The sequence below is a fragment of the Gymnogyps californianus genome, chromosome 2, assembly GCF_018139145.2.
Source record: "Gymnogyps californianus isolate 813 chromosome 2, ASM1813914v2, whole genome shotgun sequence".
NCBI lineage: Eukaryota > Metazoa > Chordata > Aves > Accipitriformes > Cathartidae > Gymnogyps > Gymnogyps californianus.
This window is the reverse complement of record NC_059472.1, coordinates 7,810,192-7,829,824: the sequence shown is the minus strand read 5'-3', so window position 1 is coordinate 7,829,824 and position 19,633 is coordinate 7,810,192. Positions and strand designations below refer to the sequence as shown.

The 19,633-nt window shown below is 37.6% G+C and overlaps 1 protein-coding gene across 1 annotated transcript in view; it reads right to left on the bottom strand.

The window, feature by feature from the left end:
• ZFAT (zinc finger and AT-hook domain containing) overlaps positions 1 to 19,633 on the bottom strand; it is a 96,299-nt gene that overhangs the window by 26,865 nt on the left and 49,801 nt on the right. Inside the window, exons 8-12 of the mRNA XM_050892331.1 lie at positions 15,004 to 15,091; positions 10,969 to 11,118; positions 7,740 to 7,913; positions 3,038 to 3,126; positions 335 to 473 (exon numbers count right to left, since the gene is read on the bottom strand). Of these exons, the coding sequence (XP_050748288.1) occupies positions 335 to 473; positions 3,038 to 3,126; positions 7,740 to 7,913; positions 10,969 to 11,118; positions 15,004 to 15,091 (640 nt within the window). The remainder of the gene's footprint in view (positions 1 to 334; positions 474 to 3,037; positions 3,127 to 7,739; positions 7,914 to 10,968; positions 11,119 to 15,003; positions 15,092 to 19,633) is intronic.

Below are 19,633 nucleotides of genomic sequence, written 5' to 3'. Positions count from 1 at the left end.
TTATCAGTAGAATGACAGAAATTTATCATTCATTTCAACAGATAGTGATACTTTACTTACAAAAGGAGACAAACAAGCGAAAATGATAAATGTATGCAACAATGAATAGTACAGGCAAGGTCAATCAAAACTTTGGTTCACCCACCCTTAGAAACCAAGAACAAAGGACACTGAATGAAGGGTAAAAGGTGGCCATTTCAGAATTACTAAAAAGTAGTAATGATTTATCACATAACGCCAATAAACTGAGGAACACATATGGCACAGAAGTTTACCTTTACACCAAGTTTGCTTCAGCAAAAAAAATAACAAGTCTTAGATGTTGGAGATGTACCTTGTTGGATAAGGGCTTCTGCTGCAGGCTCCCCAGAACCTACATTTACATACTCTTCATTAGGATGCTTTCTGTTGTAATGCCTCTTCAGGGAACCAGATATGTTGCAGGAATAGTGGCAATGTGCACAACGGAAAGGCTAGGAGCAAAAAGAATGTTAGACTGTATTTCCTGACCTCTTCAGAATACAGGTCTAAGCTGCAATGATCCCGAGAAACCACGTTCATTTCTGGTTTAGGCATCTTCCAAGGAGATCTTCCAAAATTTAATATAAATGGAAGTTGTAACTAAATGTTACCTAAAATTTGGTACTTTTTATTATGTGCAAGACACCAAGTATTCTCAACATTATAAGATTATTACCTACTTTTCGTAATTCAGTAAACTGTGTGTTTTCATAATTGATGATCACAGGTCTGACCACGTGGAGACTTTCTACTACAAGGAAATGACTCAGCTGCCGTGAGCTTTGGTCTGAAAAGGGGGAGTAAGAGAACTAAAATAACTGAAGGTACAATATGATTGTACAGCCAACCTAATTTAACAGATAACCGTACCTGACAGGGTTGATCTCTTCCCTTTCCTTTCATTCTCTCTCCAACATGCTCCCAACTGCTTCCCTTTCACTGGCACTTGCATTCATCTGACCATTTGGTGAACTAAGTTTTGGGAACTAAATTAATTAATTTTTAAGAACATACGTCTCCCTTCAACTGACAGGGAGAGACATTTCTAAAGAACAAAGTTTAGGAAAACAAGCATTTGTGCCTAAAGTAAGCCTTTGAGAATAACCTTCTGATTGAGATATGTCACTGTTGTAGGAAGCTTGACACAACTATTAGGGTCCTGGAAAAGAATGCAGACATTGACCAAAGTCCTTGGGGAAAAGTCAAGTATCTCAGAACAGGATGCAAAGTGTTTCATGCACAGCAACCAGGCCCACCGAAAGGTAGTCAGCAGAAAATGGTTGGTACAGAAACGTTTATTAAGAAGCTGAATTTAAAGCAGGGAAATGTCTGCAGTCAGGGTCCATTGACCAGAACATTCCCCTAAGCTTGTTGCTCATGACCTTCCTTCAGGCTCCAAACAGCAAAAATAAGGAAGAAAAGTGGTGTTCAGATTCCCTTAACCTTACAATTCAGAGGGTACTGTAACATTCAGCTATTCAATTATTCAGAGAGGGGTACTCTCCTTTTCTATTGCTGAAACTGTCTTTTTTTCAAGCTAATAATCCAGACAGACTGCTGTGTTCTTGTACCACTCTCTACATACTTGCATGTCCTGTATGTTATCTGCTACTGGATAGCAGGATTGCAAATTCATGGAGCTTGAAAATATGATGGATTAAATTATCATTAGGTCACATAACTACTGACATTCCTCCGAATTTGATATGCATGCAAACAACTGTCCCAGAAGACGGCAATGCGTTACTAACGGACAGTTTTTGAACTCCTTTTGACAAATACTCCTGATTGACCTACTTCAGTGTTTTGCAGTTCTCTTGATAATGCATTGAATAGCCACACTTATATGCAGGCTGACAGAAGACTGAAAAGAGGTGCTGAGTCAACAGTTCTAAAGCTGATCCTGAGGTCAGAACCAGCTAGATTTCAAGAACTGCATTAGGAGTACATTCATCCCGTTAGCCATTAAAAAAGGAAAATTACGTATTTTCATTTACAAAAAATCCTTTTAAAAAGATAAGTCCACAGCAAAACTACATACTTAAGAAAGAAAAATTATTTGTTCAAAATGTATCATCTCTTTAGATGACTTGCTTCACTTTCTTATATGTCTTGTCTTCCAAAATTTAAAATGTGAATCAAAAGACTGTCTTCCTTTCTGCTTTACGGAGGTATGTAGCATTGGTACTTACTAAGAATGGCTGAAGTGTACTCTTTATAGAAGCAAAATGATTTGTTAGATAATGAAAGATGTTGCATATGAAAATGGTATGAAGTTTTCAATAAGAAATATGCTCATTGCCAAGATAAAGTGTTACATTAAAATGAACATTTTCATACATACATAATACTGGATTTTTCTGGAAAAGAAACTAGTATCATTTCTATTTCCTAAATATAACATTTCACAATTCATTACATCAAGATCTATCATGCTGAGAACCAATGTGAAATTTAGGAATAAAACCATACTACAGTTTATTAAAATAAACCGTATCTCTAATCTAAACACTTCATAGAAACATTAACAATCTTCAAAACTCTTTCCAAGACATGTTTCAGATAAATGGGGTGTTTTAAAATTAATTCTCTTCAATTTTGTTCAAGTATATGAACTCATCTATAGTACATTAGACTGGCAAACTTTCAGAGAAAATTAAGGTGGGCAATGAACAGTGATGTATGGGATTCGCTTTCCTACTTCCCTAGGACATTTTAAGGTACATATTAGATTAGTTCTCTCAAGGACTAACAGTCAAAAAACCCAATAATGTTTGGTTTATATTGCAACATACATATATTTTTGGCAAGTAAAGATACTAATTGCAAATTGTCCACGAACAAAATAACTCTATCTCAAAAGACTGAATATAAAGTCAAAATTCCCGAAATATTAAAATGTTAATATGCTGTAATTGTCACCAAACAGGAAAATGTGCCAGTTTCAGAACTGTTGTCTGAAATTCCATGTATTTCTAAATGACTTATCAATAAGCATGATTTGTAGTTTTCTTACCTTGAAAGAGACATGTTGTTCCATATGACGTAGGAGCTGTGGTTTTTGGGCAGCTGTATAGTCACACACTGTACATTTAAACTGCTTTCCTGAAATGGGAATAGAAAATTGAATAACTTTTTTCTATTTAAGTTCAGAAAACTACTGATTATATTTCCTCAAAAAGATGATTTCCAAAATGCTAAGAATGAACAATGAACAATACTAGAAGTCTGGCACTTGCTCTGCAAAATTTTGGTTAAACAGAGCTAAGAGCAGAGTAAGGAAGAAAAAAGGCTCGAGTGCTATCTTTAAATTACAAGCATTAAATAGGCTAGATGCTCCTGGGATAGTCACTTGGGAAAGAAGAAAAAGAATCACTATAGTGCAGCCTAAATGGAAGAAGGAAATCAACTATTTACAACTGCAGGCACAGTTATTTTGCTATTTGTAAAGCAGATTTGGAAATCCTTAAAACACAGAGGTTTGGTCATGTTCACATGTTTTTACCTACTTCTTTCCCAAGCACTGAATTGTTATGATTCAAATACATTTAAATTTTCTTGGGTTTCCCACTGTAAGTTTTCTTGATGTATTTCTGGTAGGGTATAACATAACCTATTATCTTTACCACAAGATTTGGTTATGTGTTTAGCACTACTCTTTCAATGATGACTCAAACTATCATAAAAGGGTTTTCTATACTGGCTTAACCCTGGATACAGGGAGAAATAAAATATGCTATAGACAAAAATAAGATTAGAATGGCAAACAATACAGAGGTTTTGTGTTTCAACCTTTCACTTCTGCTTACACAATTTTAAAACAATGGGCGCAAGTTGCTCCATCAACATCAGATTGAATGATGCCTACTTGCCTTGTTCATCATGACATTTTGTCCTTTCTCATCTAAATCTCTGCAGTAACCCTAAATCTCACATACAGTCACACAAGGCAAGAGAAAGCACATATTGGGACTAGTTCACACTTTGCATGTGGTGACTTACATGCTGGTGGCTACCAAACACTAGGGATAATGGGTGACCTGTTCTTGGAGAGTGCTGATTCATATTTGTTTATTTTAATTGGGCACAAATTTTCTCAAAATGTATGGAGTTACAGTAACTGTTGGACTTCTACCCTTCTGCATCAATTGTTTCAAAAATCAGAGAGTGGACTGGAAGAGGGGTAAAGACAATGGGTGCATCTTTGCATAAACATTGCTCCTTCAGATACCAATCTGAAAAGTCATTGACAGATTTGAGACAGGCTCTGTCTCTCAAGTACTTGGCAGACTGGAAGTCTGTGTTGTAAGCAGGTCTTCTACACAACATAATGCAATTAAATAGAGTCAATGTAATTTACATATATTGCTTTGTGGAAAAAAAATTACTTCAGAAGTATCATCGAAAGAAAGGCGTTACTTTAAGTTCCACAGACAAGACATTATACTTGAAATTTCTTTACATGCCTGTGAGCTTTCTAGTCAGGCATCAATACTGAAGGTACTAACCCTCCAACCTGAAATAGCAACAATAAAATTGAAGAACAAGAACTGGAATTTCAACTAACGAAAGCTGATGCTCAGAACCTTCAGTCTAAAATAAAGTCAGTATTTTTCACAGAGGGCATGATTAATGACTATGACTATTACTTAGAAATCAGATGGATGCCCTGTCATATGAAGTCTTTAAATCAAGTCTGCTTAGCCCTTCCTAAGAAGATATACTACAATCCAGCAGAAATGTGATGCAAAATTATTAGATTAAGTTATGGCCTGTACTCTGCAAGAGATCAGACTTCGTGATTGTAAGAATCTGCTTTTGGCCCTGAAATCATTAGTCTGAGTCCTTCTTAAGGCAAGATGGTCAGATTTTGTCATGATGTATTTTTAGGATTCTCTAACAGGAATGAATTCTCTCTGACATTTTCGAGAAACATCTGTTGCTGTTTGTGGCTTTGCAAAGAGTGAAACTCCCAAACATATTACCATTCTGTAGGTTTCCCTTACTTTCCCTTCAAAGCATTCTCTCTCCCAAATCTTTTCTTTCCTTATGATTTAAAATAACACAATTTCCTTCCTTCTGTCATCTGGGTTTCATACTCCCTTTCTCCATACTTCGTCTTTATGATTCTATCAGTCCTGCTACCTCCAGCCAAATTACAAGGTGTATTAAATACAGAAAGACTTCATCCTGTATTAAATGCCCCTGGCTGGCAAACTGTATTTGACTGACATGGAATAAATATGTGCTAAAAACTACTCCAAAAGGAAAAGAACCAAAAGGAAGGATGGAGAAGTACAATACAGAATATTCTGTATTATCCTGAAGAGATCAGGTTTCTTTAGATTCTGGATCTTGCTCAAAAAAGTTACAAGCATTTTACACTGAGTGTGAAAGTTTCCATAAAACACAGCTAAGAAAAACCTTAAGACAATTTCTGATGTCTAATTAAAATAATGAAAACCAGGTTTTCTGGTTTATTTCTAATCACAAACAGTAATAAACCTGGACTACGGAACTGTTTCCTATCATGCCACTCTTGAGAATTCTGTCTTCTGGAGAAGAATAAAGCAAACAGAAAACTACTTTATATTCCACCGGTTAAACTGACCTTGCAGGGCTGATATTTGAACAAAAATTGTCTGGATTCATAAGTCAGGAAGACAAGACTCATAAACAGCGAAATGTCTTTCAAATTCATTTATTTGTGAAATAACCAAAGAACACTAGATGTGCGCTAGTAAGAACTTTTGAAGTGCTGTCACTATAGAAAGGGACACTGGGCAAAGAGAAACTGTCAGCATTCAAGAGGCTAAAAGTCCCTTGACAAATCATACACTACATTTCTGGTGACAAACGTTATCTTATTTTTCACAAGTGTTTGAAATGCATGAAGAGTTTACTGGGGTGGACTTAATGAGCAAAATTACTGAAGACTCCACAGACAGTGAGATTCTGTTTCCACTGGAGCCAATGGCAAAACACATTTTCCAAAGATACGGGCAATTTCCTGGAACACTTTTGGAAGTATAAAAAGCAAGGCAAAAGAGTGTAAGTCTTGGATTTATTTGCATCAGTCAAAAAGGGACGTGCATCAAAAAGGAACAAGCAGTCACCTCAGTTACTGCAGATGATGATGACAGTCTGAAGCCAGATAAAAAAGGCTCCTGGTAGTAACATTGCCTCTAGAGTCAAGGTTTCAGCCTGACCTAGCAGTAAATGATACGAGAATATAGTTCCTTGCATGAATTAAATGTTTAAAACTAACTTCACACCTTTAAACCAAATCCAGACAAGGCTCGCTCCTGCATGACTACAGTCCTATTCTTAACAGTGCCAAATTTCAAAGCAGCCTCAGCTGAATTGCAATAATGACTTACACACATCTATATTTTGTTTAAGAAATAGAACTAACAGCTAAAAACAAATTCAACTTTCATTGCTGAATTTCACTATTTGGACGTGCCAGATGGTGAAAACAAAACAGAAAGGTTTTGAAATGAAACCCCATGCAGAGATTTTTTTACAGCGCCATAAAAAGAGACCTTTTTTTTCTTTATAGTCTGATCATGCTCCAAATTTCCTTTTAATTCAAATACAACCTGCCTCCTTCTCCCAGCCAGGAATCAGCTGAGAATTGCATTTTGTAAGTAAAATCTTGATTCTTGCATATGTTTAGATGTATGTGCAACACTTGCTTATTATTGACCAAGTTATTTCAAAATATTGGAAAGTACTTTTTGAATAACGAGTGATTTACTAACTCATGGTAGTACTACAGTAACTTTGGTAATACTGCAGTAACTATATGCTTCCTATAATATGTATCATATCAATGTAAAAGGGATCATCACTTTCACTTACACATACAGATATAAGCATACATAAAAATAAATCTCTGACACAAAAACTTCACGTAAATTCTAAAGATGTAACAATGCATTGTGCGCTTTCTGTGAAAGAACAACGCTAATGAATATGCAAATTTTTTAAAAAAGAATTTAAATTAAATAGTCAATAAAAAGTGGAATGAGGTTTCACAAGGTTGCACGCGTAACAAAGATCAAGCTACTAGGTCATAATGAAGGTCTGTACAACTTATCCTGCTAAATCATTTACTTCAATTTGATAATCACAGAGGAATAAAGCATTGTTCTGTCCCAAATTTTGATATAGAAGATGATATTTTTCTGGATTTGCATCTCACTTTTTCCTGTTATCATCACAGAAATATTAAAATTACAGAGCAAATGCAACTGCTGCATGTGTGCCTAGAGAGAATACATGCTCAGGCTTGCCACCGGCTGACTAAACCTGGGGACACAGAGCTGCAGCAGCCTTGCCTCTATTGGGCTACTGGATTCGGCAGCTCCTAACAATATTGCCACAGAAGAAAGCAGTACGAGACTGATCCACACAACTATTTGTATTTTCAAATTTCTCTTGAGATCAACAATTCTCTGTAAGAATATGAAGGGATATAAAGCCAACAGAAAATTTCAGAAAAATCAAGTATTCCAGAGACAGCTGTCTTTCTTTCACAGAAATTAATTTTGCAAAGTTTTGAATTATTTCACAAAGAGTGTCTCCTGGGAATAAAAAAAAATTTGTAAGTAGCATTTAGTGTTGAACTGAAAAATGCTTGTAAATAAGGTCCTATAGTACAGCCAGTATTTACTGCCCTAAAATAAACTTGAATTTAATAAACATGCATTTACCATCAGCAGTATGAAGGAGTTTATGGCTCTTCAAAGTGCCTTTTGATTTGAACTTTTTCCCACACATATCACAAAGGTGCGTCTTCTCAGTGCTGTGACGATTCATATGGGCTTTCAAGTTACTCTTGCTGCGAGTGGCATACTCACAGAGAGAACATTTGAAGGGTTTGACACCTGAAAATAAAAAAATATACTATGAAACAAACAAGCTGTACCTTTTGATGAGAGGGTGGACATTTGCTTGAAACAAATTGCAGATCATGTGAGCAACATGGACAACAAGGTCAACATTTTAAAATTTCGACATTTAAGAAATTTCATCTATAGCTTCTGTGTAAATGATACCGAGCTCTTGACAGCATCATTTAACTAAGAGAAAGGAGGGGTTCTTTTAGAATTAATGTATGGGGTTTGCGCTGCAAGGTTTTGGTAGCAGGGGGGCTACAGGTGTGCCTTCTATGAGAAGCTGCTAGAAGCTTCCCCTGTGTCCAACACAGCCAATGCCAGCCAGATCCAGGATGGACCTGCCACTGGCCAAGACTGAGCCCATCAGCGACGGTGGTAGCACCTCTGGGATAACGTAGTTAAGAAGGGGGAAAAAAAACTGCACAACGGCAGCCGGAGAGAGGAGTGAGAATATGTGAGAGAACAACTCTGCAGACACCAAGGTCAGGGAAGAAGGAGGGGGAGGAGGTGCTCCAGGCGCCGGAGCAGAGATTCCCCTGAAGCCTGTGGGGAAGACCATGGTGAGGCAGGCTGTCCCCCTGCAGCCCATGGAGGTCCACGGTGGAGCAGATATCCACCTGCAGCCCGTGGAGCACCCCATGCCGGAGCAGGTGGATGCCCGAAGGAGGCTGTGACCCTGTGGGAAGCCTGCACTGCAGCAGGCTCCTGGCAGGACCTGTGGACCCGTGGAGAGAGGAGCCCAGGCTGGAGCAGGTTTGCTGGCAGGGCTTGTGACCTGCGGGGGACCCATGCTGGAGCAGTCTGTTCCTGAAGGACTGCACCCCATGGATGGGATCCACACTGGAGCAGTTCGTGAAGAACTGCAGCCCGTGGGAAGCACTCACGTTGGAGAAGTTTGTGGAGGACTGTCTCCTGTGGGAGGGACCCCACGCTGGAGTAGGGGAAGAGTGTGAGGAGTCCTCCCCCTGAGGAGGAAGGAGCGGCAGAAACAACATGTGATGAACAGACCGCAACCCCCATTCCCAATCCTCCTGTGCCGCTTGGGGGGAGGAGGTAGAGAATTAGGGAGTAAAGTTAAGCCTGGGAAGAAGGGACGGGTGGGGGGAAGGTGTTTTTAAGATTTGGTTCTATTTCTCATTATCCTACTCTGATTTGACTGGTAATAAATTAATTTTTTTCCCCAGTCGAGTCTGTTTTGCCTGTGACGGTAATTGCTGAGTGATCTCCCTGTCCTTACCTCCACCCACGAGCCTTTCATTATATTTTCTCTCCCCTGTCCAGCTGAGGCGGGGAGTGATAGAGCAGCTTTGGCGGGCACCTGGCGTCCAGCCAGGGTCAACCCATCACAATTCAATACTTCCCTGTTGAAGCCAGGTACTGAGTTTAACCAAGCAAATACTAATATTTTGGTCTCGGTGTGTCCATCCTTCATTTAAAAGTAGAATCCAGACTGCCTAAGTTGATGTCTAGCTGATGTACACACCAAATCTCCCTCTAAAAGTCTTCAGATAACTATCCTTCTTTATTTACTACAATCAAAAATGAAGAAATCTGTTTTAAGGAGGACTGGTTCATTAGGTACTTAATATGTAAGCAGAAATCATATGTGCAAAGCTGTGTTTTATTGCTAATTAGTATCAGATTTGCTAATGGCTCACGCAGTAGGAGTTCCCCCCCCCCCCCAGTAAGATGCAAGCACTTACAATTCCACCTCTCTCAAACAGTCCAAAGCGTGTAACAGAGAGACACACAGTATGTCATCTAGCAGAAGGTCTACAAGAACAAAGTAAATCCTTCAAGGAAAAGTTGAATAAATCTGAATTGGCAGAGTAGTTCAACAGTTCCATGAGGCTCTGGCAGTTTTAGATTGATATTCATGACCTTAAAACTAGATTTACAAGCATGAGGAATTATAGCCTACTTTAAGCAGACTTGATTGCACACTTCGCTTTGGGAATAAATTTCTATTCACCTCTTTCTCCTGCTAGTTCGATGAGATGGGTTCCAAGCTTTCTTGGCAGAATAAACAAACCGTATCTATGGAATACACAAATAATTGTTCTAAGCCTACAAATTTGCATTACCCAAACTCCTTAATGGAGTAAAGGCTACTGGAGAGGACCGCTACTATAGTACACAGGCAAGTAAGCTCATAGTTAAAGCATTCAGACAAATATGCAGTACTAGTATAAATGTCTGAACTATCTGCATGGGAACAAACACCTTGCAAACAAAATAACAGTTCAAGAGTACCAAATCCCATTATCCCCTTTATGCAGAGGGATGGCTAAAGAATCCAAAATAATGCTCAAACACCACAGGCAATCTGGTCCATAGATTATTAACTGACTAAAGAGCATACGAGTGGTCTTCCACCTCTTATAAAAATAGACAGACTGGGTAGATGCAAGATTTTACTGGGCACAGATTTTAAGTTCAAGGGATTTTTAACCTGTGTGTTGCCGTATCACTGGAATTTCTCCCTAAAAAGTCATAGATATGATCAACATTATCTTATGGGTTTTTCATCACTGTTTATGTCTGTGTCAGCTAGCTGTCATGCTCAGCATGACTTAATTAAAATACACAGATAATTTATATGTATACATCAAAGCAACTGGATTTCAATTGTTTTACTAATAGATTTCCAGACCAAGTATTTTTGGACAAATGTGAAAGGAGCAGCAATTATTCATGAGAAGATACAGAAAATTACTTGTTTTAAGAGACTGAGCATGTATTTAATTCACTCCTTATGCACATTTATTATAGAATACTTGATAGATGTTTATGAATGAGTTTTGGAAAAAACTGAATCAGAAACTTATTAATTTTATTAAACATTTAAGCTGTCTATTCATGTTATGAGCGTGCAGTTCCATATGTGATCCAGAATCTATTACACTAATTATTTAACCTCTACTGTAGCTTAAAGTTTTTGATTCAGGTATAGCAATAAATTTGAATTCTTTTTTATGTCAGCAAAGCTTGTGTGGAATATGAGACTGACTATAAGCCCAAAAGCTTAAAACCAGAGTTTTACCTTCATGAGCCCAAATATGACGTTGAAGGTCTGATCCATTCTTCATAAAATAAAAATCACAGTACGGACATTTCACAGCTCGTTTTCCAATAAGTCCTTTCAGCTGAACTCTTCTGCCAAGAATCTCAGAAATAGTAGTCATTGAAACCTCTGAGAGAAATGTAAAAAGTAATAAAAACCAGAAGGACATGAGGGAGTTTGTTCTATAAGTAATATTGAAGAGCTAGATCCAGATTCACTCCAATTTTTTAAGAGCTCTACTTCCCCTACTGCCACTCAGATAAGACCTGAGCAAAGAACATATGGACATTTTTTCCTTTAGGGCTTCTAGCATGTTCTGTCCTTTCTCTCCTGATCTGTGTACTCAGTGTCCCCACTGCCTGGTTAAAAAAAAAATATTTTAAATATAAAAAAATCTTGGGTGTGCCACTGGCTTAGAAATCACTTTGCAACTATGAACTTTCCCAATAAGCTAATTTGGCACTTTTTTCTTCAATATTTTCAAAAGACTTTATTCAAGATTTCCCCCAGATTTCCAGATGTCAAGGATCTGAAGACAAATCACTTCAGCCACAGCTATAATGATCAGAATGCCTGATAATCAGAAACTTTAAAGGAAAAAACAGACTCATGGAATAAATGTGATTGGAAGGGACCTCTAACGTCACCTGCTCCAAGCAGGGCCAACTTTGGAGTTCCAACTTCAAAGTTACAACAAGTTGCTCGGGGCATAACCAGTCCTGTTCTGAACATACCCAGGGATGGAGATTCTACAACCTCTCTTGGCCCATTCCAGCGTTTGACCACCTTTACACTCAAAATTATCTTCCTAATTTCTAATCAGAATCTCCTTGCTTCAACTCATGTCCCTTCACTGCACAGTTCCAAGAAGATACTGGCTCTGACTTCTTTTTAATCTCCTATTAGATAGCTGAAGACAGCAACTAAGATTCCTCTCCTAGCCTTCGCTTATTCAGGCTAAACACATTCAACTCTCTAAGTTTTTCCTTCATACGATCTAATGTTTTGGTTGTCACAGTGAAAAAGCTCAAAATAATGAAGTTTAAATTAAAATGTCCCAAACACACATAATGAAAACACTGTCCAATGCTTTTAAAAAATAAATCCAATTACTCAATGCATTTCAGATGAATAAAATGCTAAATATCATGACTCAATGAAATTACAGTACTCATGCAATCTAAACATTAAGACATGAAAGCTGCTGACTTATTATGCCCAAAACCTTATAAAATTTGAAAGTGACAGTCTAAACTTTGATTTTTACCAAATCTGAACTGTCATACCTAGTCTCCTGACAACTGGTCCCAGAGTGGAATCAAAAATCCTGCCTGAACTCATACGCGCAAGGAAAACAACCTCAAAAGGGAAATATAACAGCCCATGGACTGAGCAGAGATATGTTCTAAAGTACCCAAAAAAGAAAAATACAGACACAAGTCTGAACCCTCATCTGCCTTCTATGGCTTAGATCCTTCATTCATGACTGCAGGCTAGCATGTCTGCTTAGTAGGGATCTATGAAAGCAGATGCCTCTCATGTCTCAGGACTATTAACAAATATCATACTAAATCAGACAGTGGATGAAAAGGTAGATAATTCTGAGAGCTGGGACGAGAATCCAAGACTCCTCCCTCACTGCTGAGTACCCAAATCATTTGGCAATAAAGCCAAGCTCTCTTATCTCTGGTTTGAAATACTGCTCTACCAAAGTCTACAGAGAGTTTTGTCCCACTGCCTTCATGGCATCAGAATTCAACTCCTATTCTCTGCAAACCTAGAAGAGGAAGGAGTACTGTTTTATTTCATACTTTCTACTTGATGAAATAGAAGAGACAAGAGAGGGGTCATGCTGAATGGTATTAAGAAAGGAAAGAGAGGGGAGCTCCAGAAATAGCATTTTAATGATAAATACGAAAAGGTTTCAGTTTAAATTAATTTTTGATATGTTATTTTAAAATTCAATTCCTTTTAACAGTATCCATTTTTCCTTTCATCTTTATTCTTTTCCACTTACTGTTTTAAAAACAATTGCAGTCATTCCACTGCAGTACTTGATAGTTTATAGCATCAGACCCCTCACATTTATTTGGCTTGTAATTAAGTATGTTGTACGAATAAAGGATTTCCTCCTGATTACAAGGACAGCATGCACAGGAAAAAGATTTGTGCATTAACTCTCCTCCATATCTTAAAAGTGTTGTTGCATAACTACTGCATAGGCATATCTTAGATGTAGTATTTCTTTACTGCCATGGAGATATATCTAATAAATCTGGTATTTTGCTTCTAAGTTCTATTCGCCTGCGATATATGAATTAAAAATGAGGACACAAAATAATAGGCTGTTGAGATTTTCTGTTTTAACCTTACCTCTATTATAACCCAGAGTTTAAAAGAACCCACTTTTCTGGATGAAAAAATTTACACTATACTTCTAGAGGGATTCAGATACCAAATGAATTGTTCAAAAGTATTTAAATGCATGAGTTCAGCACGTCAGGGCTCCAGAGTTAACTGTTATCTCTGGACCCCAGACACAGCATACACTAATAATTCAGCAGTCAATGGACCAGTGCAGACCAATGGCAACCTGTAAGAGCACACTACATAATGTACTGCTAGTTCACAGATCATATTATTTAGGGAGGCCTCCTATACTCCCTGATTGAGACAGCACAAAGGCTTTATAGGCACAGCTCTTGAGATTCAATTTCTATGCTTACTGGGTGACATACCTCCTGACTACAGTATAGCACAGAAGCCTTTCCTCATCTCAATTTGCTGCATCAGACATGTCCCCTGATGTATGACAAGCCCTCCAACCACACTGTTGTAGAGTGGTCTGCAAATAAAGAGGTTTGGTAACTAAAGAGCTAAAGTGGGAGTTAGTCTGAAATTCAAGTGAAGGAAATTGTTTAAAACACGGGTCTAGCACTATCTAGTGGCAGTAGGAAGATAAGAAACTACTGCTTTACCTATTATGTTGTATTTCTGACAAAGACAAGAAAAGTTCATCATTTTAATTAGATTTTTTCTTCCCCAAACTCAGTTTGAGCATGGCCGGTATTTTCTTTCTTAATATCAAATTATAAGTAACACTGTAGATGAGTTAATTAAAGTATGTTGGCCAATGCAGTCAACTCTCCTTCATCCACAGTAGCAGTGGGCCTGTCTATCCAACATAACACAGTTACTGAGGAGGAAAGCATGGACACACCAGTGCGGCTCTGCCGAGTTCACATCAGTCAGATTTAAATCAGTCCCTGCACCAGTCACTCGAGCACTTTGGCACTGAATTCCCAAGATTTGAGAAAGGATTGTTTACTCAGGCAGAGCACATTGACCTACCGCATTCATTTTATGTTGTGTTTCCACTGATAAATCAGAGCACCAGAATGCAAGGTATAAACAGAGTTTGAATGGACTGCAGTGGTTCACTTGGATCCAGCCAGGCTTGTCAGCTCCAGCTTAATACTGGCCATACCACATCACAGCGGGTTCTAGTAAGAGCTCTGCTGCAGACTTCAGCTGGCCCTGGAGGTAAAGCCCAGCCACACACTAACTGAGCATGTGTAGAGTCAGCTCAGGGACCTCTGCGTTCACGTCAATTACCTACAGACAAAATAATGTGCAATAAATGCACTTCTGTCAATTTACGTATGGCCACTGGGAATTTTATGTCTCATGGGTTGTTACAGGATGTCTATATGCCTAATTCCAAACTTCCAATGCTTAATTTGAATTCAGCTAGGTCCTCTTTTGGAAATGAGTTCTTTGCCAGATGAAGACAGATTTCTTAGCACAATTACCTGATATACTCCACCACAACACACAAGCTGGAACAATAACTTTTTTCACTCTAAATTCTAACATCTGCAAACCCAATAAAATTCTTACTCTAAACCAGTTAAATTAGACATAGACTCTTCTCTTTCTTTGGAATGTAACCACATTACACTGCTCACTCTAAAACTTTATCCAGTTATTGCAATAGACTGAGAAATTTTTTACCAGGGTGATTTGTCTTGATGTGAGATTTTATAAGTCGATCTTCAGAAAATGACTTCTCACACACAGGACAGGAATAACTCTTTTTATCCTTAAGCGAGAAAGAAAGAAAGAAAGAGATTGCATTATTAGTCCACTGGTGTAATCACTATAGTCATTATTCAGCAATACATGGTTCTCAACAAAGTTATAATTGAAGGTTCAGTCTTTAAGGAAAAAATGAAGATATTTATAGTGAAATAAGTGAAGAACAAATACTAAAGTATTCTAAGCACATCATTAATCCTCATGAATGAAGGGCTCCAAGTTACAGCACATGAGAATATGCACAATAAATGTAAGCACTATCTTCTGACTGACTCTTTAGAGAATCAAGAGTCGAAAGATCAAGTCACATAACAGAAGAAAACGTATTTGACATAAGCAGTAATATTCAGGGTTTTTTCAGTTTTTTCACAAGTCCACCCTTCTGAAATCTAAGGATCAGATCTCATTATTCTGAAGACATCCACCAGTATGTGTATTTATAATACTACTTAATGGCCTGAAATTGAGCAGAGTTAACAATGACAGATGCCATTACTTATTCAGTGTCTACATTTCTAACTACTTTATAAATATTCAGCATTGTATGTATTACCAATAAAGTATTATTCTACTATTTTGATTTAAAAACTTACAGAATACTGTGGCTTTTATCAGTGTCACTGATGTTATAAAAGATTTAACACCATCAAACAAGTTGAACTGGAGAGTTTTGATGCAATTTCTTCCTATATGCAATTTTAGTGTAATTGTAATTTTATTGTTTTTACAAATGCATCTAAAAATGCAGGACTTTTCTCCATTAATTGGTAAATCACACAATTTAAAATAATCTTTGCCACTTATCATATAAATTGAAGAGGTTGTTCTTTCCAGAAGCACCCGCTGACACAACAGACTGGATGCTCAATCAAATGAGTGGGTCACCTAGTCACCTCTGCACTGACCAGATTAACATATGAATGGATTATCAAAACAACAGATGGAGTGAAGTCTAGTTAGTCCTGACAACTAGGCAGATAACCAGATAACGTACTACCTGCTGGGAGATGTGTACCTACCAAACTACCAAGAGATCTCTGTAAAAGGCGAGCTGAAGCTACAGAACAGATATTTCACTAGTTATTTCAGGAGGACAGAAAATTTCTTCAAGAGCGTGGAAGGAAGATTACTGTATCAAAAAGAGACAGACCCCTGTGTTACGAAAGAGAAATTTGGAGGTAACAGGAGAATAAAGGTCCTGGACTCTACCAGTTTCTGACCCGAGACCAAACAGCATCTCTGAATTGCGAGGAAAAATGTACAAGGAGGTTATTATTGTCTATATGCCGTAGTTATACATCTACAAATCGACATCTCTCTTAAAAGAAAAGGAAAAATTGATGGGTTTTCATGGCAAACAGGTTTTGGAATACGAAGCAGGTATTTTCATTCAGTATCATGTACCTCTGAGAAAGAAATCCCTATGTTGAAGTACCTACAAGTTAAAACCAGAAGTAGCCCTAGAACTCATGGGCTGAAATAGCAATAAATAATTTAATGACAGTAGAATATGGGATATGAAGCTCTCATTGCCATTAATATGGCAATGGCACAAGAAGAATTCTGTCTGTGCTGTTAGAAGGTCATTTGCTCCTGTGAGAAAACCGACATCAGGGACTGGGGATGGCAGCTTCTAAAGCATTACCACCCTGAGTAGAGCAAGGACAGTATCTTGCTACGAAGGAGTTGGGAGAGTCACCATTTTGAGCCCTGAGAATCTCAAGCGAAGAAGAAACAGCAGAGAATACTAGCTGGTTTTTGGAAGAAGAGATTCAAGGAGCCTACAATGCTGACAAAATCTTCTCAATAAAGAGCTGTTAATTTGCAGAATTAGGGTCTCTCAAATGATATAACCTATTATCCCTAAACCTGTTACTGATGATTTTGGACTTCTACCTGAACATGTTACTCAAATGAAATTGGTAGATTAATTCTAATAAAACGCTGTAGCAATGTTTGCACCTTTTCAAAGACTGGGTTGCATGATCACATTTGTAATTTGGTACATATAAGAAAAACATAAGCACAGTATCATTTAGGGGCTGTTGAGGGGCCAACTGAAATTTGTGGACAGATCTCAGTGTTCCTCAAACTTGCTACATAACTGGTTTCAAAATATACAATAAATGAAGAAAAAAAAAATAGTATACTTTTAATGTACAGTTGAGTGTTGCTGATCTTTAATACTCATTAAGTATTTCTCAGTGTGCCCAGAACACTAAGACAAATACACCTTGCTGTTTCATAAAGTTAAATAAGAAAAAAAAAAAAAACAAAACCAACACTACACTCCACACACACTACTTTAAGTAAAATGCTATAATTGTGACAACTTTACTTTCTTGCTAATACTCTTCAGGAAGGCAAGCCTATAAGCCTATGCCTGAGAGAAAAAATCAACATCATCAGTAAATGTATCAGGAGCTGTAGAGCAACATGAAAGTACGGGCACCAAGAACACATCTTTCCCCGTGATGATGTAAGAAATTTTTTCAGTAACAAAATAATCCAAACAGCTTTCTTCAAGCTTAGAAAGTATCTATACCAAGTTCTACAGGAAAGAAACTTCAAAAGGGGTATCTTTTGTAGTGTAACAAACAGATTGCGCTTATTATGAGCGCTGAGTCCCTTCAACATGTATCTGTCAACCTCCAGTCTCTCACAGAAAGCATCCAGCTGAAGCCAAACCTTTCGCTGTTGTTTGTCCAGGTCAGTCCCACAGACTTTTGGAGCTTACGTTATTAGTTTTGAATGTTTAAGTGTACTTCTGTCGCTGCCCTGACAGCTTGTGACAGTGCTAGTCCTTCAGTGTAATCCCATCACTCTCAAAACCAGCCTTTAGGAAATCCTCTGTTGCAAATGCAGTATTTCAGAGCACCCAGGTCACAACACAGAGCCCCAAAGAAGGTCTCCCCCACCACAGCTCTAGCTCTTCAGAGTGCCCTTGTCATAGGCGATGACAGAGGCACTTTGAAGGACTTAGGCTGAGGTTGTAGTAATACCTTCATCACATTCTCAGCATGCAAGTTTTCCTCTGGTAAGAATAAAAGTTACTTATCCTGTGCCTGCCTTTTAAATGTCTTTGAGGGTTTTTTTGAAGGACACAAACAGAAGCAAAGTATCAAGAGAGCTGGATCTACCTTTGTTAGAGACCAGCTGCATAGTCTAATCAGCTACTTAAATTTCAAAGTCACTTCCACACTTTCTGAGATTTGCTTAATCCTCCTATTAGCCAATTTGAGAAAATATAAGAAACTTAAAAAAATTCCAAAATAAAGTTAGCTTTCTGACTGAAAGTATGTTCACATTCCACAAATCAGGAATGAATTAGGTCCATAAATATTCTTAAACCTAGTGAAAAAATTAGTCTAATACTATCACAGAATTTTCTTGTTTATGCTATGTTTCATTATAAAATAAGGCCACTTACACAGGAATAACAATGCCTTTCTCTTTATATAAATGAATTGTGCTAAGAAAGCATCAGCTACATTGCATTACCAATTTATAGCTCTCTGAAGAGAATTTTGTTTCTCTAAGGCATGTGTTTTAAGATAATTCAAGGGGTAGGTGTACTAGTATACAGCCATAAAAGAAAAATGAAAAGCCTTTGTATATGTGGCATTTAAAACAACAGATCACTATGAAGTTTATTCAATGAATCAAACAGTACTGAATATGACCTACACTGCCAAACATTAGAAACATTAGCAGCTATTCTATTTGCTCATCAGTAAAGAGACATTCCGATGACACAAATATCTTCTCTTATGAACACACATAGAATACATATGATCATATATTATATGATCTATACGGCAATTCTGCCACTAATTTCAAAAGAGACTATGTGAACTCCTGACTGCTTTGTTATCAATTTCATTAATAGTGTAAAATTAAGACCATGGCCATAATAAAAAGTGTTTAGGCCCAAATTAGACAAATATGTTATAGAAATCAACAATCCATTCCCCTCCTTTTAGCAGTAGTGATATGATTTTATGAGCAGGAAATAAAACAAAGCCCTACTAAGTACTGGTACTCTGAGAGCATTTCCAGCAAAAGTTCCTACAACTCAATGAACACAACAATTGATTGTATAATTTCGCAGAGGAATAGAGAGCCAAAGCCTGCTCCTGCATCTACTCAGATCAACAGAAATTTAATTTCTAATGCCTATGGGAACAAAATTAGGCCCCTGAGTTACACTTCCACGGAGTAAAGACGTCTAGAAATCTTCACCACAGTTGTCATGATGTTCAAATCAAAATTTTCACGAAAGATCCCTGAATTAAGCTGATGTCCTATTAAAATGCAACTTAGCTAAAAGGATCTGATGTATCCAAGAGGCGGCTATGCACGCATGTGAAGGAGGCTACAGAAAGATTTACAAATGGTTAGACAGACTTTTATGAAGTCTGGCAAGCAGCAGAAATCACAGCTCACAAAATGACAAGCACGTGCATATAGTACTGCTTAAGCATTTTTTCGTGAAATAACCACTAGTAAAAATGAATGGCTAGGTGACATTCATTAGGGAAGCAAG